The sequence below is a fragment of the Lingula anatina genome, chromosome 4, assembly GCF_051362555.1.
Source record: "Lingula anatina isolate TDL-2025a chromosome 4, LinAna3.0, whole genome shotgun sequence".
Taxonomy (NCBI): domain Eukaryota; kingdom Metazoa; phylum Brachiopoda; class Lingulata; order Lingulida; family Lingulidae; genus Lingula; species Lingula anatina.
This window is the reverse complement of record NC_141770.1, coordinates 26,129,793-26,157,719: the sequence shown is the minus strand read 5'-3', so window position 1 is coordinate 26,157,719 and position 27,927 is coordinate 26,129,793. Positions and strand designations below refer to the sequence as shown.

Below are 27,927 nucleotides of genomic sequence, written 5' to 3'. Positions count from 1 at the left end.
AGGCGCGCACCCTGCAAATAGAGCTTAGTCTAGTAACAATTTAATGACATTTTCTATGCATTTGTAAGTATACGAATTACACTACAGGTTCGACTCGTGATCTGCAGGGGCGTAGCAGACGATGATCTTCATTACGCACAACTCCATCAACGTTTGGCAGGCAGACGACGCTCTGGGAACGCAGCACTCGTTATTACCTCGTCAATTCTACATGAAATAACCAAGTAACACTCTAATCGTGTATACATTCAAATCTTTGGCAAGTCATATTTGCACTTAGGCCAGCTTTTTATTACTTTTCCTCCGAGACTTCTTCTCATTGGCACATAGAAAATTACACTTTATAAAAACACACTTTAAATAAAAATGTCACACGCAAACTTGAGTATAAAATATCACTCTACTATGGTACATTATACCTTTTTACATTTTAATCTAACAAACTGGTGTTATTTTAAATAACAGATACACCGAGACAACATAAAACGAGAACTCAAATGGTGTGAAGTTTTTTTTTACAGTAATCTAAAACAAAACGCAGTCCTATTTCACAGAAGGATAATAAAAGTTTCGTATAAAATATTCCTGCATCCGCTTCCTCATTAATTAGTCAATTTTCGAACAGTTTTGGAAGTGTTTTGGAAAATGGCTGTCTTATTTCCAAAGATATTCATTTCCTTATTGCGCTCCTGTGTTTTACTCTCTTGGAAATGTATCCAAGCGAGCTGTGCGTTGTTATCCTTGCCACAGTTTTCGGCCCGCGGACTTATTTCTGGGGCGAAGACGCCTCATCCGCACGAAAGTCTCTTTCTCGCCTCCTGCCTCGGCCGGACGGTCTCTCTTCCGCCGTATGTGCGTCAGTGTTACGTAACGATCTCCCTCGACTTCCGTCAGCACGGCATGAACTTTTAGAACGCGACGTTGGTCATAGGTAACCTTCCTCAAATGCCCATCATTTCTTGTCCAATTCACCCTCAAGATCATCATACTTTTGCACATTGCTTTCATTGTCATAAACTAGCTTTATGGTTGCTAGGCAACATCCCGACCTAACGTCCGCCCGTTGTTTTTTATAATCGTCCGTGGAAGAATCAATTCACACGACTTCTCTGCTTTTTAATCATCAAAGAAAGTCTGTAGACCCCGGGGATCAAATCATACATTTGTCATAATATCCGCCATGCTGCAGCGTGGAGCCCGGAGCAAGGGGGGACGGGACGGCGTTGACGGTGGGGGGTTGGAAGTAGGGTTTGCGGTCCTGCATCCCAGGGAAAGCGTTCTGGGGGTTGGTCTGGAGTCGCATACCTGGAAAGAAAGAGAGAGAAAAATTATTCATATGATTTATGCTTTTGAATTAATTTACAATATCTTGTGAGAGAGAGAGAGAGAGAAAAAAAGAGAGAGAATGAGGGGAGGATTTAAACTTCGTAACTGAAGGCATTTTACAGTTTTACTTACTTTAGAAATGAGAAATGTTCAGTTTTATCTTTTTTTTATTTATCATGAAACAGATGCGCTTGTACAATATAGGCCGTGAAAAAGCAAGCCAGACAGAACAATATAAAGAAAATAAATGAAAACATATTATAAAACACGCAAAAAACGTACTAAATGGGTAACAGATTGTCCCTTCTCGTATAGTTATTCCAAAAGGTTATTCATATAAGTATCTTAAACTTCCGACCCAGCTTAGTTTCCCTGTCTTCACAATTTGTAAATCAAAATTTGATTTTTCTGTATTCCCGTCATTATTCAGCACACTTATATTCATCTTTGTATATATTGTATTTTATACAAACATTTTTCGAATAACATGTGTTTTTATTAACATTAATGTATCTATTTCGCTTGATAATCTAAGCTTAGAATTGGCACTGTTTATTTTTTTATGTTGATTCCTATTCATTAATCTTTTTTTTCTCTTTCATGAAATATTATGTACATATTTTAATATTATAACTGATTCACATTACTTCATCTTTACATCTATCCTTATTTGAAACAGAATTTGAAGCAACTTTAAAACCTGCATTCACGTTATTTTAAAGTAAAAATCAATGAAGGTTTCTTCACAGTGAGGATATAGAGACGTAGAAACTATTCTATTACAGTTTTGTCATTACTTTCACTCGGTGGTGTTTTCACCCTTCCGCACGTCGTCATCCATAAATCATCGTAGAAATGTTGACAAAAATGTTGCCGTAAAATTTCAAACAAAATGTCGTCAGACCTACTGACCAGGGGGGTATGGTCATCGTCTCCGGCCACTGAGAACTATCACATATCTGTTTTACAGGTCAGGGCCCTAGTATAAGTCATGCTTTAGAGACATGGATTTTGAGCACAGTGAATATTACTTCTGCTGAAAAATACCATATGGTTTGGTTAAGTTTGGTTCTGGGGCCTTGTACATTTCTTTATTGTGCCCAGAAATATGTATACTGTAGCTGAAGGAGAGTTTTTCTACGACTTGACACAAGCCGGTCCTCACCAGTCTTTCAACGACTTTTTCAACCATTCTGTGATGACATTTCGAGGCAGCCACCCCTATCAAAATGGACACGGACGAATTTATGAGGAGCAAATAACCCGCCCATTACTGACAGCCTCCACCCACGCATGGAAGAAATTGTTTAAAAACAAGGCTAGCGTTTCACCTATATTTCATAACGGCCATCTGCCAGCGTTTCTGAATTACGTCACCGTTTTGAAATTCGTCTATATTTCATATCTGCCATGTGCCAGCGTTCCAGAATTAGGTAACCAGTTTTTAAGAGCATTTTAAGTAGAATATTGTCAGTATCATCTTAAAGATAACATTTGAATGGCTCACTTCGCAGGCCATCTTCCAAAGGCCCTCACCATGAAAATAACTTTTGCTTTTGTTTAAGAATTCAACAACATCAAATTTACCAAACATCGGAGGAAAGGCTATGCATTCCCGAGAAAGAAAACGATCTTTGGCCCAAGTGGTAACCTAATAACAAAACAAGTGTTTAATTTTACATATCTTTCGTACAAATCTTTGTTTTCGTTTCTTTAATGCTGCTAACTCAAATGAGCATACCTCACGGTTAAAAAATATGTTGCTCATATAACCTATAATTATTTGGAGAAATATAAAAAACTAATTAGCATTTTTATAGGTTTCTTCAAACCGACAATAGAACAAATATGGCGCTTAACAGTACTTTGTTTACATCCTATGTTTTTTAAAACTAAAACAAGTTGGAGCAAAACCTCAATCATGATAACAACGTCGATCTCTGGTCATGTGATGTTCGAGAGTAACGTGCATTTATTTAATTTGGCTGTGTGAAATCAGGTTTTTGTTCTATATTCTCCGGTTTACTTGTATATTTGTACTTCTATATTGGATCATTTATTCATTCATTTTCTTAAAAAGCGATCGTTGAACAATAAAATCCTTCGAACTGGCGTGAGAACTCAAAATTACGCAACCTGGCACAGTGAATTATAACAAGTGGCAGTTTGATTCCCACATAACATGACATCATGGCAGCATAGCAGTATCCTCGCAGGACTGGAGCTTACAACACTACCAGTGGCAGGCAACACTAATCTCTGGGATAAAGCCATTCTTGGCTGTCTAGATCACCGCGAACTGGTCTCCTCGGCTCACGGGTGGTCCAGGTAGTCGTAACAGGACCCGGGGAACGCCGATGATTAAAACAAGCCCTCATTTCAGAAAACTTAAGACATCTAAAGAGAATGACAGTCATTCAGCGTTCTTTGAACGACGCATATCTGCCCCGGCGGCGATAGTAACTCGAGCGCTTGCTCTTCAGTTTGAGGAAAAAAGTGGTTAATGCCACAGGCAGCGTTCGTCTTGCTCGCTGAAGATGTGCCTTACTTCTACTGGGTATTATTGTTAAGGATAAGCGTCAGTTGCCAAGAGTTGCTCGGATGAATATTGGCATCTGTCCACTGGGAACGCTGATTCCCGCCCTAAGTATCTTAAAATTATTACAGATTATAAAGCGTAGTTCACACAGTAATTACTGATCACTTCTTAATTGATTAATTGAGTCTGGAAGGGACGGCGGGGGAGATAGGATTAAATGTTCCCAAAAATACTTCATTCAATTTTTAACATGACCGTGCGTTTTCACAGTACAGACGTGCAGTTGAATAATCGACGGCGTTTCTATTTCTGGTATTTTTAAATACAAATGTTGGTAACTTATTAGTGCAAGAGAACGTTTTATTCGGGGCAGCAAAATCTTTGTGTTTTAACGGTAATTGAATGTGAACCAAGAAAACGAACGCAGCTTTGGGACTGTTGTGCGGAAACCATAGAACCTAATGCGAAATATCTTAATTAGACTTCATTGCGCTGAAGTTATTCTTTCATTTACTTCAAGAATACAAAGAGAAAAAATCTCGCCTCTTTGAAATTGTGCCGTGTAGTAAGTCTCTAGTTGACACTAGTTTTCTTAATTCAAGCCGGCAGGGTCCACACGCTTGAGTAGTAAACAGTCAAATTGCTCAATTTAAACTTGCGGCAGTCGAACGCTTACAGCGGCGCTGCAAGAAGAGCACGGTTCTCGCACTGGCCAATGTTTGTCACGGCGTTGTGAAATAAATTTGGACATCTACCGCACACGATTTATGATAAAATGTGACTTCTGCCGAGAAGGCTGTCGGTTTTGGTTACCCTCTACGCTCAACTCTCGGGCACCTAAGATCCATTAGTTACATAACGAGGCCTACCAGCCTTTCAAATTAAATTATCAATTAACTGAATTGTACGGCGGAGAGAGGTTTTGCGCTAAGAGGGTTGGGGCCGATCTCACAAAAGAACTTTTCACCAAAAACTGGTCTCAAGTTTAAGACCAAAAATATATTCAACTTAAGTTTAAATAAACCCTTAGATATTCACTTTAAGTAATTTTTAGTTCGAAACACTTGCAATGTTTTCTCGCTGTAAAACGTGCGCAATATATCATTTAATTGGACTACTGATGATTAATTTTAGGTCAAATTAGACTAAAATTTTGGTCTAAAAGTTAAGACCAATTTTCGGGGCTATAGTGATGTTGTGAGACATGCCCGTGGTGGACGGGAAGCGTTCACTGCATGCTGCGGTCGCGCCTCGTTGGCAACGAGAACATGCTGGTGAGACGCCATGGGTCTGTTTTGGGGGATACTGATGCGGTTTTTCACCTCCGCTTTGTTTTTCCATCAAAGATTTTCAGTGAAATGACAAAGTGATGACACATCGGTACTGCTACACTGTCGTTGTATATCTAATCGTCAAAAAACTTTGCATTCCCTCAAATATCCTGATACCGTAAATACTGTGTGAAATTACATGTTTGTGATTTACATATGTTATTTTTGAAAAATAGAATTAACAATTTATAATTATTGGTTGATTTCTTTCAGTTATACTTTCCTACATGAAAATTTTCTTGAAATTACAAATTAACGGCAAGTCTGCTTACTTGTTTCTTTGTATTATCTATACTTTATTTTCTAATCTCAGACGTGCTTGACAAAAAAAAAGGGTTCCCTTTTTCATTCAATTTATTTTTCCGTCCTTTGCCTATCCCAGAAGGAGAATTAATCTTTATCACAGGATCTAACGATATGCTCTTTATTCAAATGATAGCCGAGATATTGAAAATTTATCAATTAATATTTATTATAGTCAAATATTTTGTGATTAGTCTTGTTAAGATTATTATAAATCTCTCTTATTTATAAATAAAGCTCGAATAATATCAAATAAGTTTTCACAAAGGTAACTATGGTAGCAGATTATGTTTACAGAAACATTTTCAACAACTTGGTAAATATGCAGAAAAATGTTTCTTTGAATAAATAAAAACAAAACAAAACAAATACTAGATCAGATATTACATTTTTGTGTCTGTGTCAAAAATCATGGGTATGTACATAAAAATGATGAAAATTAAGTAGTGGGTCCTAGATTAAATGAAAATAAAAAGAGACAAATGAATAAATATAATATTTAATTAAAATCATTTTGTTAGAGTTATATTCAGGGTTGGTTCTGCTGTGGGGTGCCCTGCAAAAACAAGGCAGAAAAACAAGCTATGGAATGTTTGGGCTGAAGACAGGTATGTGGAATCAGAAATAACGTGAGAAAGATTACCCCAAGTTAGGTCACTTCTCGGTCAGTATTTTCTCAGCTAATTGGTCAAGATGACCATAGGAGCGGCCAGCCAGCTGAATACACGGTGGACTTATTAAGGGGAGCTATTTATCTTCTGGATTAACTCTGCAAAAATATTTATGCTATGTGCCGCTGTAATCGCTGTGAGACCAATATACGACCAACACTTCAATATTTCACCAACTTTTTTTCAAACTAAACAAAACAAGTGGTAACACAGTATTCCTAATAAAACTACTCAGAATATATTTAATTTTTATTAGAGACTTTGGTTGTAGAATTTGGCAAAAATAGAGTTTTTTAGCTGAAATTATACAAGATTTTTATCATATACCGCCACAATGGCCAGGATGAGAAATATCTTTATGGACAAAATATATTTTTCCTTCTCTCTATAAGTATATATATGCAATAACACTTGGAATGTTACAACTTAATTCACAAGACGAATATGACACTATATTTATTCTTTTCTGGTCTTCTAACAGCGATTGTATTTCTAGCAATCTGAGAAAATGAATTACTCAACGATAAATTGGGCAGATAGCAGCTTGGGTCAAGATATCCCCAAGATAAGATGTCCAGCGTCAGACAGACCAGCGTCGGCGCAGAATTCTCAAAATTGTGTAACATTTAAAGGGAATTTGAGATTTAATTTCAATTAATCAATTATTGTTTAATTGAAGGGCGTAATGCATTTTCCTTGCAAGGTTTCTTTGTCTGGGAAAAGTCAAGATCTAGATCCAGTGACTGAATCACATATTATCAGTCTTTTTTCCACTTGATGTCTATTGAATAAGCTAGCGATCAGATAATAGCATTAGAATATACACATTTCTTATCATAACGTTTTACACGCTATTTACTTGTCCATTTCAATTATTTGGAACAGGCACTAAATACACAGCTAAGACTTGAGTTGATCTTTGTGTCCTAATAATTCTTAAAGGCTCTTTTTATGTAGAGAAAACCTTTCACTGTCAAAAATAGAAATTAAAGAAATAGAAGAAGAAGAATTAATTCAAAATATTGAAATTTAATTAAAAAAATAAAAACAGATTTGTGATGATGCACAGTGTAAAGTTGTTCAATGTAGGCCCTAATTTATGTATGGAACAGCTTTTCTTGTTTTTCAATATATATGAATAAAGGCCTATGTTTTGTGCTGCAAAAGTGATTTATATTTTCTTTATTACATATTTCATTACATGAAAAAGATTTATATCAATATGTAAATAAATAAATGGATTTATTAAATGTTTGAAACCTGTTGCTTTCAGTGTGTATATAACCAACCACACATTTATACAAAATGAACAGAGGCGGATCCCATTGCTGAACTTCATTTCATGAATTAAAGGCCACTCGCTCTAATTCCTGAAATATTTTTCTAAATACCTTGAGGTTCAGATTTGTCATAATTCTTCATTTTGAAAAACCACCCATCATGAAAAAGGTAAAAGTGAAGAGATAAGCGACATTCATTAGTTCCCTTATTCCTGATTCAAACAAACTGTAAACAAAATGGAGCCTTGAAGGCAACTGACGTAACTGGACTACCAATATTATAAGTGAAGAATTTACGATCAAGGACCACCTTTTCGTCTTAATCTGATCTTAACGATTTATTATTCCAAGAGGCATTTAAATAAACCCGGTCACTCGATATCATCACTAAGACAGACTGCCGGGGACCCATCTTCCTGTTACACAACCCGGAGATAAGTCCTGGAAATTTTTTTCTGAGGCACCACTCGTCATTTTTACTATCACAGTAGAGGGAGGCTTTGTTTTTATCTGTATGCTGCTAAACAACATATCCGAAAAGTTCTTCTCTTCTCAAATCTCGATGAAAATATTTAGACTGTTATTCGGGGGTGGGGTGGGGGTGGGGGGGGGTACATGTAGAAGTGATTACATTTACTGAATTCGGATGTCCTACTGCTTTAAAATTATTTGAATGCTTTTTCATCACTGGTGCTTTTGAAGACCTCTCTAGTCCTTTCTGTTTTTTTTTCTATTTCCAACTCTTTCATTCCTTCTTTGGCTTACTGGGTCTAAACAATTCAAGCAATGTTTTAAGTTTTCGCGGTTTAATAAAATGTCACTATGACTTTTAATTTTATAGTTTGTTCTTTTGCTTACATTCTGTCACCATTCAGATATTAAGATTAGATATCGTACCCGTATCACAGCCTTTTGGTCGTAATAAATTGCCTTTCACTTCAATTTATAATCAATCAATTTTTATTGTGTGACGTTATTTGTGACATAACACAAATTATGTTTATTACTTAAATATCGCTAAATAAAAATTTCGAAAAAATTTTTCTCCAATTATTATTACTCTTAAAATCCTTTAAGAAAATAAGATTTTACCTGTTTATTCTGGGATCGCTATTCCTTACTTTAAGGCAAAAGAAAGAAAAAAACATAAGAGAGATGAAAACATGTAAAAGTGAACGCTATGGACCGGGTTAGGTAACGAAGCGGAAACCCCGAGGGGCAGCCGATCCATTAACTGAGAAGAAAACGTTGAAGAAGCCAGAAGTAATTTCTGGCGCTGATGATCCCGGATTAAATGAACTGATCTCCGCCCTTCACTTAGTGAGATGAACTTCACTCGATTTTTTCACCGGTGGTCTTTTCATAGGTAAAGATTTCGAAACAAATTTACAAAATTTTCAGTGTTTTTTATTTGCCGTTGTTGTTTGTGTTTGAGTTGTAATGATATTGGCATAGTTGCTCGTTAAGAAGAATTGTTTTTGAAATCTGTACTGGTATTTATAAAATATAAAGGGTTATTTTTTTTAAACTATCTGACTCTTTCTCTGATTCATTCATTCATGCAATCAGACATCATTTATCCGTTGAGTAATTCTCTCTTTCCTTCCCTCCTTTTTTCTGCAAAACATTCCCCATAATAAAGTCCCATTCCGTTACAAAAAATACCATGAACCAATGGAGTAATGTATTATGATAAGATATAAAAACGACCCATGTCTCGGCTGGGGATTCCGCCCTTTAACGGTGCAAGCGTTTTTATTCCTGCTGATTCTATTAAAACGTGGCTCGCTAAAACGTCCTCGCGCTATTTTCTTCTTTTTTTTCTTTACGCGCTGGAAAAAAAGCCAACAGCTTTGAGCGGTACGGTCGTTGCCACAGCTGCCGAGAGGATAACATTTCTTTTTCTAAACGAACATATTTCGGCACTAACGCCTCGAAGCTGAGCTTACAAAAACAGGGTCTTTCAGGCACGAAATGTTCAAAGGCTACCGAATTGCCAAAGAAAACTGGACCCAAATCGAGCCACGAACTGTGTATATATGTGTGCATCTGTCTCCAGCCGGTGAGATGTGGCTGAAATCACATTACTGCGTTTTAGCAACAGCGGGTTAATAAAGGTTATCCTTATTTAGAAATAAATACTAATAGAAGAAATAATATTCTTATTAAATTGCAAATGTTTGCAATCGTTAATCTTTTAAAGCAGAAGTTGCATTTTGATTTTGAATTAAAAATGCTGGCGAATTTTGACGATAATCAAGCAAGTTATCTGATGACGAACACCCAAACTACCTGTCTGTTCATATTAATTTCAGTACATTGAAATACTGAACCTGCAAGGATTAAGATGTACACAACAAGTTTGCAATGTTGCCGAAGCCATATCTATCGGGAAAATCTTCGGGGCCATTTTCTTAGCTACAAAACCCTGACGACAACGAAACAATCCGAGCACTGGATCGAGCCGAAAAATCCCCCACGGGCGTGAGCGCGTTTCTTCCACCCGGCGACCCCACACGCAAGTTAACCCGCAACGTGTACGAAGGCGTGAACCGGATTATTGCGGCAAATCAGGCAAAAAAAAGAAGCAAATTCTTTAATACGAGGTCTGCTTCGCGATTCGAGAGAAAAGGAAAGAGAAATAAAACCCTACCCGGGCCTAAAGCTGGAAGCTTGGACTATGGGATTTCGTCTGAAAGCTAAATATACGCACTGATATGAGAAAAGATAATAGAGGTCTTGCTGGGCACGGTGTAGCAAAATTTAGTGAACAAACTAAGAGTTACTCTAATCTTCGGACCCTAACCTGTTAACGCAGTTGTTCCGATGATTAAGTATAATTAAATTCAGGAAAGTAAACTTTTGCTAAAGGTAGGCACGCAGAAGTAATAAATCGGTGAGTTCTAAATTGTTTTAGCGAAAAATGGTTTTATTTCTTGATAACAATTTAATGTGTAACGCTTTTAATTAAAACTTCCTTAAATTAACAGACAATGTTAATATCACTTGATATTTTAGTCTTAAGCACTATACGAACAAAGAAAAGAAACCGAAATCTGGTCACAAACGTTCATTCTACCCGACAAAAAAAAATCGGACACAAAAACCATTTAAATATAAATTTTTGGAAAAATATATTTTAGATTCAGTTCAGCGTGTGCCTGTTCTCTGGCAAAGTGTGCCATTCGGTTGGAAGCAAGTGTTTTACATGCCTAATTAGAACCGTTTATCTGTTCAGCGCCTATGTTTATGATTTTCTTAACACAGTTTAGATATGAATTACAAAAATTTCGACGGTTTATAGTGGATCCCTGTTCAAATAAACGTTGAAGGACGATCCGTAAACCGGCGACGGCGAACATTTACTACAGGGATTGCGGTGTGAGTTTTATTTACTACGCGTTACAGCATTACCAGTGTTGGAATTCTCTCCGCTTTTTGCCCTCTTCTCTTTCTCCACCCACGTTGAGCCTTCGGTGACTCTGTATTTACTCTCAAAATCCAACACCTAAATATTAGTAAGAAATGTAAATTGTATACCGTATTACGCGTGTAGGAGGGATTCGTCTAACGCCAAAAGTACACGGTAAGAGGTTTTTTATTCACTGTTTTCTCGCCGTTTGGTGGTGACAGTTTTCTGCAAACAATTTTTGGTCACTTTTTGACCAAGTCTCTCAATAATGTTTAGATCTGGTTAATTTTCATTGATAATTCAAACGCTCATTCATAAATATTATATAATATATTATATATACAGCAAAATCAAACGATGTTTACTGTGTTTACAAGATTTAAATTATGGTAACAAAATTATTAACATGCTTCATAATTTCCACCGTACATTAAAAGTGTGAAAGGCCCTAAATATTTCAACATTTTGTAGAAATTTTGTATGAAAACAAGGATATATGTTAGTCGATCCTTTTTCACTTCTTTTCAAAGAAATCCATTTCAGAAATATTGGATTTTTTTTTACCTAATATCAGTTTTCTTTTGTATTCATGTCTTATTAAAATTTTAAGGGAAGCGGGGGTATAACTATTTGAAACTTCGGACAACTTTCAGTTTAAAAACTCAATTTTAGACCACTCATAAAAAAACAAAAGCACACCAACTTGACCATTATACCACTCATTATCGGAATTGTCTTTTGAGTTTTGATGGAAAATCCTTGAACGTTGGAGTCGCAACATAAGCACCCCGAACCACCGCAATTTCATAAGCCGATAATACGAGATTTGCCCCTACATCCCTCACTGACATTTCGCACATTTAAAACTTGGGTGGTTGTTGGTAGTTACGATTTACTTCTGTCTCTCGATCTTCTCTTGTGAAAATGTCAGAGTTAGCGATTAAGTTCCCTTTTCAATAATTGGATAGAAGCGAACTTACAGTAACCCGGAAAAAATCGACAGCATGTTTGCAAATCGATCTTGTGTAAGATCGGGATTAGCCTGTAGTTTTTATGTCAACACAAAATCTGTGTAAAATTTGAGAATTCCCCGATTTGTTTTTGTCCTAGATATAAAACCGACCGAAGGTGAATTACACGTTATAAATGTAGATCTTTTAGGTTGCTCTAGGGAAGTAAACAGGTTTTAGTGTTGCTTGCCTTCTCGATACATATAAAAACCCAGACATGAATAGAAGATCAAGGTACGATACACTGCCTACAATATACTGTACAATATACAAAATAGTTTCAAAGAATAATACAACGTTTGCATGGTTGACATTTTAGATGAAAGATATTTGAAGGCGTTTTCCCCACTAATTATCATGGATTTTGACTAAAAATAATAATGTAATAAAAGGACGCAGTTCTATTACACACGGCAAACAAAGGCTCAAGAAAATAATATTAATTTCAATAAAAAATAGGTGAAATAAACAGAAAATTCCTACAGTGGTGTATAACTTCACTTAAAATGTCAACCCTACTGATGCTGAGAAAAAGACGTTTTCTTTACCTGTGACCGCTGCAGATACGGCTAGATCCATAGCCTCTCCGTTTGTTATGGGGCCCTTGCCATAGAGACTGGTATCGCTGCCCACGGGAGAGAGGCTCTGCATGGACCCCGTGCTGCCGCTGGGACTGAGCGCCTGCTGCTTGATGGGGTACCTCTGTGACCACAGGGACGGGCTGCCCATGACAGAGTGGTGGCTGTGACTGTCAAAAACGTTCCCGGGCGTCATACCACCCGGGGGAGACACTGAGTTACTTGTCGTTGCCATGGAAGCGTATGGAGCCTCTGGGGCGGTGGTGGCGTAGTTTGAGGGGTAGTGGGGGCTCATGGCCATGCAGGCGTTGCTGGAGTACTGTTGCTGGTGGTGGTTGGCGTAGTTCATGTTCATCATGCTGTTGGCGTCGTATTGCGCGTGCGACGTGTTCATGGCGTTCATGGCGCACGCCATGTTCATGTGGTTCTGCATGCCTTGGTTCTGATGGTGAAGCATGTCATATGGTCCACCCAAACCGGCCATGCTGTTGAAACCGAACGGTTTCAGTGCCTGGCACTTACGACGAAACCCTCGGGGACGGCGACGGAACGAACCCTCTTCGAACATGAATTCAGCTGCCGGGTCTATAGTCCAATAATGCCCCTTGCCTGGCCTTCCTAGCCCTTTAGGTAACTTGATAAAGCACTCGTTCAGAGACAGGTTATGCCGTACTGAGTTTTTCCAGCCTTGGTAGGAGCCCCTGAAAAACGGGAATCGTTGCTGGAGAAACTGGTAGATCTCGCTCAGAGTACAGCGCTTGGTAGGGGCGGCCTGGATGGCCATTACGATCAGTGCTATGTAAGAATAAGGCGGCTTCTCCGAGCGTCTGACCCCCATAGCTCCCTTCTTTTTTTGGCTGTTGGGGGACGCTGGTCCATTAATGTCTGTTGTAGTGCTGGGAGCTTCGTCTCCGGAGTTTTTCTCCTCCGTTGAATCCATCATTTCAATTTTGGGTTGTATTTTCTCCATGTTATTGCGAGCGTCCATTTCTGCCAGTTGCGAGCTGGAGTGATCCATGGCGAATATATCTGAGCGGGCGAAGTGCACCAGAATCTCTTTTACTCCGTTGGAGTTCTTGTAGCGCGTCGCTGAAAGTTATGTACTTAATTTCAAGCGGTAATCTAGCAGAAAATGGCTTTCACGAGATGCAGCCCACGCTTGGTTAGTCAGGAAATCTGGCGTAGGGAGCAATCGGCAACACTGACAAAATCCGTCTAATTGTACCAACTGTGTTATTTAATCTTTAAACCTTGACCAAAGACGCAAAAATAAAAACAGGCCTAATTATTCTCTTCGTTAACTCCGGCATCCACTCTCGATGTTTTGTAAACGATAAAAAAGTTTTGATCTGTCAGAACACTAACCACATGCGCCGTCTTAGCTTCAGAGGTCTACCGAATGAATGAATCTTTGTTCCTCAACCAATCTCTGCGCTGTGTTCTCTTCTTAGCTGTCAAAAACAACACTAAGGTCTGGCAGACGATAAGGATGCTTTAAAGCCAGCGCCAAGAACGGAGCATGCTCAGAAAGGTGACACGTCCCAGTAAAAGCCACGCGATGCGGTATCTCCCCCTCTCGGGGCCCTCCCATTTACTGCAAGAGGGTGCGAAGGTGCGAACGGATCGTCTGCTTTTACGCGCCATAAATTTATTGCAGCAAATTAAGATCTGAAAATAGTCACATCTCCATCAAAATTTCGAAGAAACGTATCAAAATTTCATCAATTTTGACTTTATTGAAATCATAAAGTCTGGACCCAGTCCCTTTTTGACAGATTAATCACCCCTCTAAAAGCATTTAGTAATTAATCTTCCTCAAATTCCCCCCGCATTACGCAGCTGGTGCTGAGAGGCTCTGGTCGCCTCCCACATCGAGCAACGTGAGACCGCGCGAGGAGAAGCCAGCTTAATGGCAGTATTTGTTTTAACTCTATCCTCAACAAATAATTTCCAACTTTCCTTTTACCTGTGCTGAAAACTACATCATTGTTTCATTGTATTTATTGATATTGATGCAATGTGGGGCCTCTCCGGTCATAGAGATATAAACATGCAGGAAACAAGCCCGCGGCGAGCAAAGAGAGTTGGGGAAAAACGTTTTCACTCAAAGTTTTTGATGCAATAACTGACATTTTAAGCTTTTTCGTCGATTCGGTTGCCTTTGCCGGATGACTTTCAACAAATGATTTCCGCTTGGAACAGGTTTCTGCAACAAACATTCAAGCTGAAAAAAGAGCCGAAAAAAAAACTGAGAGGTATCCTTGAAGCTTCCCGTATTCAAGTCACGTTTCACGGATCAGCCAAAAAATAAGTTTCAGGAAAACGTTTCAATAAAATATATTTTCACTTTCCTTATGATAATACGTAGGCGAGTGCCGTATCGTTGATTTATATAGCTAAAATCATAATCAAGGAACAAAAAACTATTGCAGGATAGGTAGGCTAACATTCAATTTGAAAGAAAGTTATTAAGTTTTTTAAAAAAAGAAGATAAATATTCAATGAAAGTACACTATGAAAGTTTATAACTGCTTCATAGCATTTGTTGATGAAAATGTTCATACAACATCTATATGAAATCAAAAAGCAACCAGGAGAAAAAAAAACAGACACAAATCGTTTTTTAAAGAACAAAACTGACAAAAAACACAAGGTATAGCAAGGGAATAAAGTTCGCTGAAAGCAAACGTCAATCACAAAACTGCGCAAGAGAAAAAAAGTAGAATCAACACGTTTCAGAAGGAAACGTTTTCCAAACTGACCGACCGACAAATCCAGCCCGTCACGCGCACACCGCGCTAACTAAATACGACGCGAACTACAACCCAGATCTATTCGTCAATCATCACTGCCCCGGATTCTCGCGCAGCAATTTGTCAAAGATGGCAGGGTAAATTTTCTTGCAATTGGTGCCCCCTTTCTTGGTGGCCCTAGCGAGGACCAGCTCCCGTTACCAGAGACGGGCTGATGAAGGTTGTCACATGACGTGGGGAATAAATTCATCATATTTGTGTTTTTTCATTTTGATACTTGTATTATTAGAATTGAAACAGCTTCAGTGAGTTAGCGGAGAATGGGGGGGAAGAGAAGAGTTCGAAGATTTTTATTTCTGAGAGAATTGTAATATAATTTTTTTTATAATGCTTGCATTAAGTTTTGACGCAGTTGACGTGCCATTTACTACTTCTTCAAAAAATTGTCATATTTTGATTATTGAATGTTCTGGTTTTCCATGCACAAACAGATGATATTCAGTTGGGGAATCTCACACTTTTTTAAAGAATAAAAGAAAGACGAGAAAACCTATGAATGTTTGTATTACATACATGTATGACCATTCTACCATACTTGAGAGAAATTTCTTCTTGAAAATAATTGCTCAGTTTTGCTAGTGATCATATCACAGTCTTCCCCTTGTAATCGTCTGCTCGAAGTCCGCTTGAAGTCGTCTGCCCTAGGTGTACTAGCCTCCCATCGTCTGGCAGACTGATAAAGCTGTTATCAAAATATTCCTGTTTTGTCAAATAAAATCTGGTTTTTATAATGTTTTGGCGTGTTTTTAAGATTATATAATATATTTTATGGAGTGATTTTTTCTCAAGAGACCTGTTATAAGGACCGAATACTTCCCAATTAAAAATTAGTGTGAGATATTTCGCATGATTCTATGAAACAATCTCATTCGGTACAATGTAGGTGAAGTTTTTATTTCGAAAATATAAAGTTGCGTTCGAATTAATTTCCCTAGTTCGAGACCTTGACGGTGGTTCTCGTGTTCTTCACTAATGTTGTGTCCAATACAAAACATTAAGATCAAATAAACGTATTCTTTGCAGAAGAAAATTAGCTGAATTGAATTAGTTTTGCTAGTCTAGTGTTTTTGGGTGAAATTCAATAAAGAAAACCTCGGCGTCAATTAAGCCGCCATACAAATTACAATCTCTTTGCACCGAGAGCCACCATTTCGAGATTTCTTTGACGAGAACGCCTAACAAAGCCCGGAGAACAATTAATTAAATATCGTAACACAGTACGAAAAACAATGATTATTTAGACTTTTGATTAGTTTTTCTGGGGAGGTAGATCCAATATGTGGAGTGATATAATGTGTAAGTGGCACAAAATACTGCGTCAATCACGTGAAGGTCAGGGGTCAGGAGCGGGTCGAACCGAAGCTGCATTGTTTAAGGTAATTAAAGTTGACACCGAAAGCATGCCAAGCCGAACGAGGGGTTTTAATTACCGCATGCCACACGCAGCGTCGAGCAGAGATTTATAGAATTCTTAGACATCTCGCCCCGATTCATATCTTGACGTTTATCGTTAAGATGCCCTTCTCGGATTTTTGATTCCAATTCGCCAAATTCAATTTTTTTCTAAATAAAACCTCACCTACTGGGTGTATCAAAATGTAAAATGCACAGTACTAGGATCAACTTTGATATTTAATTTTTTTATAAAAAGAAATGTTAGTATACAACTAGGCTATCTTGAAGAGAAAAATCCATTATGTCTTTATTATTACTACTTCTCGAAACAATGGACGAATGAGTCACCGACTCTGTCCACAAAAGCAGCGTAGTGAGCAAAGCTTTGGCAGACGATTCTAAAATTGACATCTTTCTCCTTTAACAAGAATAGACTGGCCACTCTTTACGGCCAGATAAGAACGCTTGAGTGACCGGCAATGAAAATGCCCAACACCAAGAGCCGAAACAAGCCTCGTGTCTGTCGTCGTGGGTTGATAGCAGGGATAATCTGATCCCCTCGGTGGCCATATTGTCTTTCTTCCACGATGGCACTTGGCGGGAACATCGCCCAGGTGATAGCAGACGAGATCGATTTCTGTCCACTGAAAAATGTTGTTTGCAGGAGAATGATACGCATCACTGGAATTTCTTGCTCCTTTTTTTTTCTATTGAAATATTTTTTCATTATTTATTGTGGAAGGATATTTTTTTAATCGTAGAGTTAGCTTAACATTTTCTCATTGCATAGTCCTTTTAACTGTTACTAATGCCCCATTCACTGTACCTTCCGAAAAGCCTGGATTATTCAAATGCTAATTTCAGGCGAAAACAATATTCGCTTCCCTTTTCACAGGTAGTTTAAAATTCTATAAAGTAATATTTTGTAATAGTGAATACTTTTCAAACTGGTACATTTGTATAGATGTCACAGAAAGGTGATGACATACCTCGCTGTTGCTGAAATGCGTTTTATTTATATTTACAGACAACTTAAGGGTTTGGCATTCTGGAACAAGTCCCACTCCCAGAAACCCGCCCATTCATTTACTAGGAGAAATTCCTGGATTATATCGCGTGTAAACAAGGCTCGGCCTGTAGATATATACAAAGAAAGCACTCATCTTTGCCATTAATTTTGTAAAGTGAGAAATAGTGCTTGAGATATCTTAGCAAGAAGTTTGCAAAGTTTGTGTGTGCATTTACAGGTTTATGATTACAATTTTGTCTTTAAAATTAATGTATACAAACTTCCCTTCAATATATACAGTCATAAGTGTGTACTTGTACATGTACATATTTACGTAATAAATTATTATTATCAACATTATTACTTGTGTAATCATTACTCATTTATCCAAATGATGATTAAAATAAAGAAGCCCATGAAGCAAATTGTCCATTTTTTATTAGTTCCTTAGGTCTGACCTGCTTTTGGCATCAAACACTTTTTTCTGAAGGTAGACAATTTCAAAAATAAAAAGGAAAAATCATTTTGTCTTTGGGAAAAATTAGTGTTGGTACAGTACAACATAAACGGGTATCGGAATACATCACAAGAAGACAGGTGAAACCGAACACTGAAAATGATTAAAAAATACACTGTGCGAAATGTATAACAAACGCAATGTGATACCCTTAAAGAGCATATGAACGGCAGAAGACTCCCCAATAACAATATGAAAATAAAGTTTTTGCTTTTGGCATTTTCAAAATAATTATTATACTATATATAATATAACACACATCAGTTTTTTTTTCGAAGAAATAAAAAAGAAGTTAGTTTCAAAAACGGTTTATCCCAGTAAGGCGACTATGCGCTGCCTTGCCGATACCGGTGACAAGCGTTCCCCTATTCTGGGTCGCCATGGTAACCACTTGAGGTTGTTTTTATCGTGGTAGAGCCGGTAAATGTCGCACGGTGATCTCTTGTTGATGAAAGATTGAGAGCACCTTGTAGATGAACCCAAGATGCACCTCCACACAATTTAGATATCACTTTACTTTTGGCAGCCTTCTCCCCGTATTTTGACAACCTACGTTCAAATATTTATCAGAATTCCTCTGAAGGAGTTACGCTGTTAATTATTTCTTCTAAGCGTACAAAGTGTAGCAAAATTGGCCTCCAAAACAGTCGTGTTTTTTTCCTCACTTTTTCAGCTTCCGTCAGAGAACTGAATTTGACCAAGATTTAAAGCGCGTTAAAAATGGAACAAAAGACTTCTAACAACACCGGATTTCGAACATGTTCTCTAACAAGTGCTCGTTTCAGACTCCATTAAGGGGGGATAGATTTTAAAGATATGGACCTGACTCGAGGTTTTTTGCTGGTCGAGGAGTCTCTCCGAGCCAGGAAATGTCAGAGTGAATATCTATATCAAGCCTAAGTACACCAGTAGTATTAGAGCCGAGATAAGAAAACGTCGGGAGACGATTGGCTAATTGACGCAGAAAGGTAGATGATTGCCGTGAACGAGTGATGGGATAATTATTGATCTTGATTAGCCAGTCAGTTTCTTGTTTTGCCACTGAGCTGTGGTAAACAGTTATAAATACAAGAGGCAAGTAAGATGGTTAAAAATTGAAAAAAAAATAGGGAAGAAAGCGGGAACGCAAAGTAAAAAATAACAAAGAAAGAAAAGAAAAGAAAAAAGAAGATAAATAATAAATAACAAGAGAAGCAGAGGAAAGAAAAAGACATACATAGAAAAATGAAAAAAGAAAGAAGAAAAAAGGAAACCAGGAAAGATGAGGGAAAGAAAAATAACAAAGTAAAGTTCAAAATGCACTGTCGATTCCATCCATTCCTAGAGACCACAGCAGCTTGTCCCAGCCCCCCCCCTCCCCAGGGCCAATGCCCCCCTGGGTCACTACATTCAAAACGCACTCACTTCAATACTGAAGCTTCTTTTCCGAGAAAAATACAATTTTATCATCTCCTCTTCCAACACAACGGACAGAACCCCTTTCTCTCTCTCCCCCCCCCCCCTCCCTTCCATACTGCCATGGTGGTCCGTACCATTGGACTCTAATTTCAGCGATTAAAAGACATTCAAGCTGCCTTCTGTAACCTCAGGCACACCTCGTTCGCGCCCGTGTTGAAGACGCCTCCATGAAACATCAATCAAATGTGCCCAGATGTCGCACTCCTGCGCCATTAGGCGGTGACATTTTAGGGACGCTATTTTTGGTATTTTTATGGGTGGTAAAATCAAATCAAATCCAGTTGTTAGGTGGTATGTGCTTGCGTGCATTTGTATGTGTGCGTGCGTGTGTGCGTTCGCTCGTTCGTGTGTTACTCTCTCTGTGTGTATGTGTGTGTGTATGTATGTGCGTGTGTATGTATATGTGTGTTCGTCTGTTCGCTCCTCCGTCCGTCCGTCCGTCCGTGTGTGTGTGTGTGTGTGTGTGTGTGTGTGTGTCGGGAGGTAAGGGACGCGGGTGAGGGGAGTGGGGGCGTAAACAGCCCCATGCTCTTCACAACGAACAAGTAAACTTTATGGGGTAGACAGAGGATTTATTTAAACCAATTAAACCAATTAAACATACTCGCGCGCGCGCGCGCGTGCACGTGAGCGAGTATGTTTTGAGAGGGGATGGAGGTCAGGGTGGGGTACCATGCTTTATACAGAGGTCAAAGAAAATAAGGCCATCGTCACCTCTCCTCGACCTCAGCCTTCCTTTGGTATTTTTCTTTCAAATCTGTTACTTGTTATTATTAGTCTAGAGGAATGGGAGAGCGGGGTAGCAGAGAAACAATTCTGAGTCCTGTCACAGGACGTGCGTTGCTAATTATGAGAAATAATTATTTCTATTTGCTTTCATGAGGTCAAATAAAAATACCGAAAAGTTTCCGTCTCAGCGAAAAGAGAGTAAATTTTTATTTTAAGGTAAAGGAAACGGGTCACTCCCTATGTGACCCAGAGCTTGGTATCAGTGACTCGTTGCGGCGGCAAGACTGAGGAAAGATGCTACGTATCAACCACGAACAAATCATCGGGTGCCATGACGCATTTTCACCTTGTTGTTTCTGGTTTCGTTTCCGTTCTTTCATCGTCCTGGTATCTCCTGATTCTTGACACCCTCGACTGTGGCACGTTTTAGCTGTTGTATGTGCTTGTATATCAGCATGTTCCGATTTCACCAGATAACTTTAACGTAAAAATTGTTCTAAATTTTAGACTAAAATGTGGGTATACTTTGAAGTAAAATGCGCTGTCCAATGACAGACAAATCCAATATATGCGGCTGTCCAATGAAATACTGCTCCTCTTTTTGAAAAGAAAACGTGGAAAACGCTGGGTACCATGTTACGTTATCTAAGTGGGCCAATAGGGACTTAGCTAGAACTAGACTAAGTTTTTGGTCTAAAAATTCAGACCAGTCATAGGGCTAAAATTGACTCTGGTGTAAATATGACATATATTATTTGGGAAAATGAGAAAGTAGAAACAATCGTGAACTGCAGAATACTCGATCTGTGTATGCAGTAATATTATAGGCAAAAATTACCGTAGGGTTGCCAAACATACATATCTTTATATTTCCTTGTGAAACCGATGTTGGCGTTACTTTTGGATTTACATTTTACACGCTGACGTGATGTCTTTCCAGGCAATTCGTGATAAAAAACTTTATTTGCTGCGAAACACTGTGAGTAACTTGATGATCAAATTTCCTGAATATAATCAGTGTAGTAAACTAATGAGCAATTTTACACAGGCGTTTTCCGCTTTCGTTTTTTATTATACTAGGAAATGTGATTTTCTCAATGGAACCATCATACGTTTGCCTTTTGGCATAAAAATGTAAAAACTCGGCTAAAAGCTTTACTTAAAAAAAGGGCAAACTTAAAACAGAAATATTGCCGGAAACTACACGTATCTTTTTATAACTCGAATAAAAAATCCCTTTCTCTGCCTCTTTGTCTGAAATCTAGAACCTGGAGGCAAAGCGACTGACAACAGTTCGTTGAAAGGTACAAGTTTTTGCTATTTGCTGAGAAGTAATTAAGCGCAACTGAGTGATGGTGTCTACCGCAGCGTCTTGCCTTCACGCTTTCAAGATGGTCTAGCAAAAATAAACAGCCCGCCAATTTGGCCCCGATTCCCTGAGAAATCAGCGGAGTAACGCTAGGCAACAGTGCTAATCCTTGACGCCATTTTCCTGTCCTAATGGATCGCTAAACGCTCTATAATAGATCTCTCCATGCCATGTCGATAATTAATATTCCAAATATTCCAAAGTCGAAAGCAATTTGTAAGTCGTTAATAGGAGGCAGGTTTTTTCTTGCCCTGATTGGCAGGCGGCAAAGTTCACACGTGGGAGGTAGGGAAGTACACGCGATTCCAGTGGTTACATATATATTTTTTGATATGAGAGTCCATAAGGATTAACAATCGATATTCTTCAAAGATGAAGAGGAAGGAAAAGAAAAAGAAGAGATTCTTTCTAAACGCAAATAAAAACCTAACCGCAAAACGTTTAATTTTTTCTGTTTTATTTCATTTTGTCGTTATTTTTTGTGACTGCCTATCTTTAAACTCATTGTTTGATTACATACAACAATTTCTTCTTATGCTTTATAATTGATACGATAAATGAATATGCCAAGAGACCCATTCTAGAAAGCAGTATTGCCGTTCCTTTTTATATTTTGCTTATACGGGTTATATTTTTAACGACCCGATTTTATCAAGTCAGAGGTAATGAGCCAATTTCACCTGCAAGGAATAATTGTTAAGAATAAATATATTAGTTCCTATGAAGCATTAACAAAACGATGGGAGCTTTTTAGTATTGAAAAATGGTTTTGTATAAATTTTAGTGTACATATTTACACATTTTTGCTGCATATATATATATATATATATATATATATATATATATATATATATATATATATATATATATATATATATATATATATATATATATATATATATATACAACAGGCGTTGGCTTTAATGAGATTTCCTTTTTCAATATTAGACTCGAATATGAATTCACCCAACGTTGGGAATGCTTCCGTGGAATCATAAGGAAAAACAAAGATTTAGACATATTCCTCAAGGTATAACATTTCATGTGAAGGTGATTAAGGAAAATGGTATATCATTCAGCAAAAATGAACTTATATCATAACGCGTTATAGGTGATTTCCATGTTAGCGGCCAATAAAACAGTTTTCATTGTATCGAAAGTTAATGCGTTTTTATTATTTTTAAGAGGTCTTGTACAGATTTGAGCTTTTTTAATTGAGCAAAATATTTCGTTTCTGAAACTGTCTCTGGTAACTAGAAAAACTGACTAGATGTTATAACTGCATTATCAAGAAAATCTATGGGTTCCTGTTTTCTATGAAAAAGTTAAAATGTTCTGTTGTTTTTTAATATTAAGCGATTTTTTGCAGTTGTAGGGGTATACAATCGAATATTATCCAAAATATTTAGATTCTATGTGGTAAGAAACGTCAACTTCCGCCCTTACGGTTGACACGGTTGCTTCCCGTGTGCCTGCTTTTATTCGTTTAAAAGTACATTGATAAAAAGCATTTTCCTTTGAAAGATAGAATACATTTTCCAATGAATCTGACATGTTTCGCTGGAATCGTATCCTTTGTTCCACCAAAACTTTGCAAAAATAGAATTCTTTGCATATTTACAAGAACTGAAAAGGCAAAGAAAATTCCACAGGTGAAAAGCTTTCATCATCGCTTCCATTTCACGAAGGCTTTCACATATTTCAGAATTAAGAAACAATGTACTATGACACCAAATGGGGCATAGAGTTTACATTAAATGCCCACGTAAATCACACAAGGACGTGTAAATCCCAAGCAAATCGACCGTTTCGCGCACAAAACATATATTTTAGGAACGATGTAGCGTAGCCGGGCGCACGCTCGCGGGGAGAGACCGGCGTTAGGGAAAGATTTATTGCCCGAAGGAGCAGTTTGAGATATCTGGATTTTCTCAGAGAGAAAGAGGAAAGCAACGTGATCGTTTCTTCTGTCGACCATTTGCCCAGAAGGCCATGTGTTAAAAGTTGAACGTCGGTCTGAGATGTTCAAGATCAGGACAAAAGTAAAACAAAACGCAACAAAGCACACCAGATTTTTGAAAAAAGGAGTTGAAATACTCTTTAGATCGTATGCTATTTAAATACTTCATACATGTGACTGGTGGTATGGGGAAGATATCATTCTAGTTGCGTGAAAAAATGGTAGTATATTTTAATCGTCTTCCTGCCATGGTAAATTTCACGTTTTCATCATACTTTCTATTTCTTTGCAGTTTTTAACTTCCGGCTTGTAGTGAGTTTCATTTTATTCAGTGGGCGTTAAGTCTTAAATCTCACAACAAATAACTGAAAACATCAGACCCAGAATAAAAAAATGATGAAAAGTATCACACTCAGTGATTTATAATCTTCACGAATTCTTATCAATAAACCGATATCAATACACATAAAGGCTGTGCTAGGTGTATATAAAAGTTACAAGTACATGTAACCTGAAGTATTGCTTGAAAAAGTACATTCTACCCGACGAACTCATTTTGTACCTACCTCATAGGTTAAAATTAGTTTGAATTTCTATATTTGTGTATCACTTTCCACGGGTTCTAATTTGATTTTCTGCGAATAGTCCGGGTCAATGTGCAACAGAGCCAACCAGTCGTGGTATGTTTAACAGTTCAAACTTCTCAGTTTAACCCCACGTGGTGGAAAACAGAAAAAAAAAACACAAATGTAACAATTTTTTAAAATTCTATATTATATTATATTATATTATATTATATTATATTATATTATATTATATTATATTATATTATATTATATTAATGCATTAATTGAGTCGTTCATCTTTCTATTCACTTAACTTAATGTTTGAAAAAAGTCAACCTTTGATAACATAAGAAGGTGGAGAGGAAATTCTTAGTATGAATTTAATGAAATAATTTTAATGTGGTAAAAACGCCCCGCATGCGTGAAAATTTCACAACTTTATATCTGTTAATTTTGTGTGAAAGATACTCATCATTCACATTTCTTATTCCAAAAACATTTATCTTTGTTGAATCGCACTAGGCAGTTAGGAAAAGTAAGTACAATGCGATATCTTATCAAGAAGGTCAAAAGAAGCTCTTGAAATTGTATCACTCTTCATTGGTAGGCTACTAAGTAAAACATGATTATGATTGATTCAATTGCATGTGTCCAAAATATTTATCATAATAAAATTAAAAGAAATTGTTAATGGAATTTTGTTGACTTAAACCGTCCTCTTATCTTTGTAAATTAAAAATTTGCTTATCACTCAAAAACAAGCTATTTATTTTTATGGAACATTTTCCTATTCGAAAATAAATTTCAAAGCGGCATCGCATCAGAAAATAATGAGAATGATATCAATGTTTTGTTGTTGTTTTTTGTTTGTTTGTTTTTGGTGATTGTTGCATTGAGTGAAAAGTGCAATATTTGCATCGAATTTATTAATTAACGCGTCTCTTAATAATTTCAAATCTATGTCCAGATAAGAAAAAAATTACATTATTTGCAAAATCAAATCAACCGAATTATACCCAAATTTTGACAACCTTTCAAACACGTTCTATATATGAAAAAAAAAACTTCCAAAAAACTTCAATGAAATGATCAAGGATCTCTTATTTAGTACATGAAAATACAAAGCAAAGGTGCTGTTAATCTGTCAAATATACTTATTTATGTAAAGGATGAAAAAGATTAATGGCGATAATCGGTTCTTTGAAATTTTCGTTCGCTAATGTTATTAATTATCTTTGTAAAAGCAAATAAGTATTTTGAAAAATAAATGTAGATAAAAATAATGAATAAAGACAATCATGCAAGTAAATACTTCTACTGTATTTGTCGTCTTATGGATTACAAAAAATGAAAGAAAAAAGCCAAAAATTATCTGAGCTTTTTTCTCCGTTCCCCAAAATGCTCTACGTGCTTAAAAACAAGGAAGAAACCACGGTTAGACTCTGATGATAAATGAGCATGTCTTTTGGGGGTTTCCGAGATTTACAACGACGCCATTCTCTGCGTGTCTGGTTGGAGGCAAAAAATGGGGTTAAGACCCCTGAAGGAGAAACATTTTAGACTGAGAGAGAGAGATAGAGAGAGAGAGAGAGAGAGAGAGAGAGAGAGAGAGATCCATCAACCTATTAATAAAAAGATAAAACCACCCAACACTTCTATATCAATTAATGATATGGATATGAACATATTTTTTAATTTGAAGAATTTGTTGTTGTTTTTTTTTTCATATGAAAGACATCTTACACTTGAGATAGTTGGAATCGTTCATAACATACATTTAAAAAAAACTATTAAGGTTTCTTGGGTGTTTTTTTTTTTTTTTTTTTTTGTAAAATGTTTATGTAAAAATAATATACGAGCACTTCTAGTTTCATTTCTCAGCAAACAGTAATGCGCTCCTGACCTAGCCGTTATATACTCAGTCAACTGAAATTTGACGTGATTCTAGGAAAGAAATGTGTTAGGTGAGCAACTTAGGTTCAACATAAGCACAACCGCACAATCTTCTCATATGTGATCACGCATTCGGTTTCTACAAATGGGCCTGCAGCAGTGACTGATATAATAATTTATAGCTGTTGTTGTTGTTGATGATGATGCTTTATCAACACCCTGTTCTACGAAGCATTCGAGGCCTTGCTCGATCTTACTTCGTCCTTCAACATTTCCCAATATAACACTTGTAGTACTGTATATACATGTAGTGCAGTGCCTTCCAGGTCAGTTAAACAGGGTGCTATTCAAAGACATATTAGCATCTTAACTGGCATAACCTATATTTACGTACTTCATATAAAACATTTAAAAAGCCAATCATATAATTTAATTTCGGAAATATGTAGACATGCAGACCCCTATTCAGTCATCGGTCTCAAACACATGATTGTATCATTTGGTCTTAAACAAGTAGAGGCAACACGAAGAATAATTTTAAATAAGCTAAAGCTCGGAGCTAAACAAATCACTACAGATTATTTGGATTGTAGTTTTGTACAGAGCTCCAAAAACTGACTTTGTAAAAGATACATTTTTTCAAGTCATTTGGCTTCCAACGGCCAAGTCACTTATATTTTTATTCAGAAATGATAGTCAATGTCGATCATCTGTTTTTATATAAAGAACGTAAATTTGACAATTGGGGAAGGCTGCTTATGAGTAAAAATTTGCCTATTTGTCCTGACACATTTGCGTTGGGACTTCTACTGGAAGTAAGTCTATCACTGGCAGATTTGGTTTATCGATATGTGGAGAGCCTTTGGAAATTAAATACAGTTGTGACATTTTGTTAGGCTTCTGTAAACTTTTCCACTTCGTTTTGAGTGCGATCGAATCCATACGAAAATTAATCACCCCGTAGCTGCTAGAGGAGGGGCATCATTCAGTTAATCTGGATTACATTCAACAAAGTTGGATCGATCTACGTAGAACGATAGTTTAATTGGGAATGCGCATTTAGCAAATTCACGCGTGCAGAGCAATGTGTCTGAATGTGTACGGATGAGCTACGACCGCTGCGACAGTTGAGACGAGCTGCAGCACTCACAGCAATGTGTTTTTATGTATAATAATAAGCATATATTATCTCAATCAGATATATAGCAAATTGGATCTGCCGCATCAGACCGCAATTAACATAGTTTACGCATTTCAGGGGTGTAATTCTGTTAAATTTTGGAGGCCTTTTGAAATTTGCCTACCGTTAGCAAAATTTATTGAGGTGCGTTTAGCTTGAGACACTAATCAAATCAATGCACAATTTTGAAAACGTAGATTAGAATTTGGGAAATATTTATTTTTAAAAATTATTTCTAATCAACTTACCTCCCTCTCCAATGTTTCCAACGTCATACGCACAGGCTTACAATATTTCAGTTATTCTGGTATTTCTAAGTTGGTTATGACCAAACCATAGGCCTACAAAATAGTTCACTTTAAATGATATATGATGGGCTGTTATGAATATATAATTCCAAATAAAATGCAAACGATAATACATATTTGAAAGCCTAAAATTGGCAAACATCTAGATCTAGGCCTATTCAAATTGCTTCAAAATGCAGACAAAACTTTTGTTCAGAATAAACCCGACATTTCCTCGTCTTGGCAGGACGGTACGCCCTCTATCGAGCTCTCCACAGGAGTCGTCTGCTACGGCGCATGT

General features: G+C 37.2%; 1 protein-coding gene across 1 annotated transcript; it reads right to left on the bottom strand.

Annotated features, from left to right (window-relative positions):
- Positions 1-243: 243 nt before the first annotated feature.
- LOC106154049 (uncharacterized) lies at positions 244-13,961 on the bottom strand. Its single transcript, XM_013528279.3, has 2 exons — positions 12,421-13,961; positions 244-1,305 (listed from the first exon to the last, which is right to left on the bottom strand). The coding sequence occupies exons 1-2, from the start codon at positions 13,466-13,468 to the stop codon at positions 1,151-1,153; spliced, it is 1,203 nt and encodes a 400-aa protein (XP_013383733.2). The 5' UTR covers positions 13,469-13,961; the 3' UTR covers positions 244-1,150.
- Between the last annotated feature and the right edge of the window lie 13,966 nt (positions 13,962-27,927).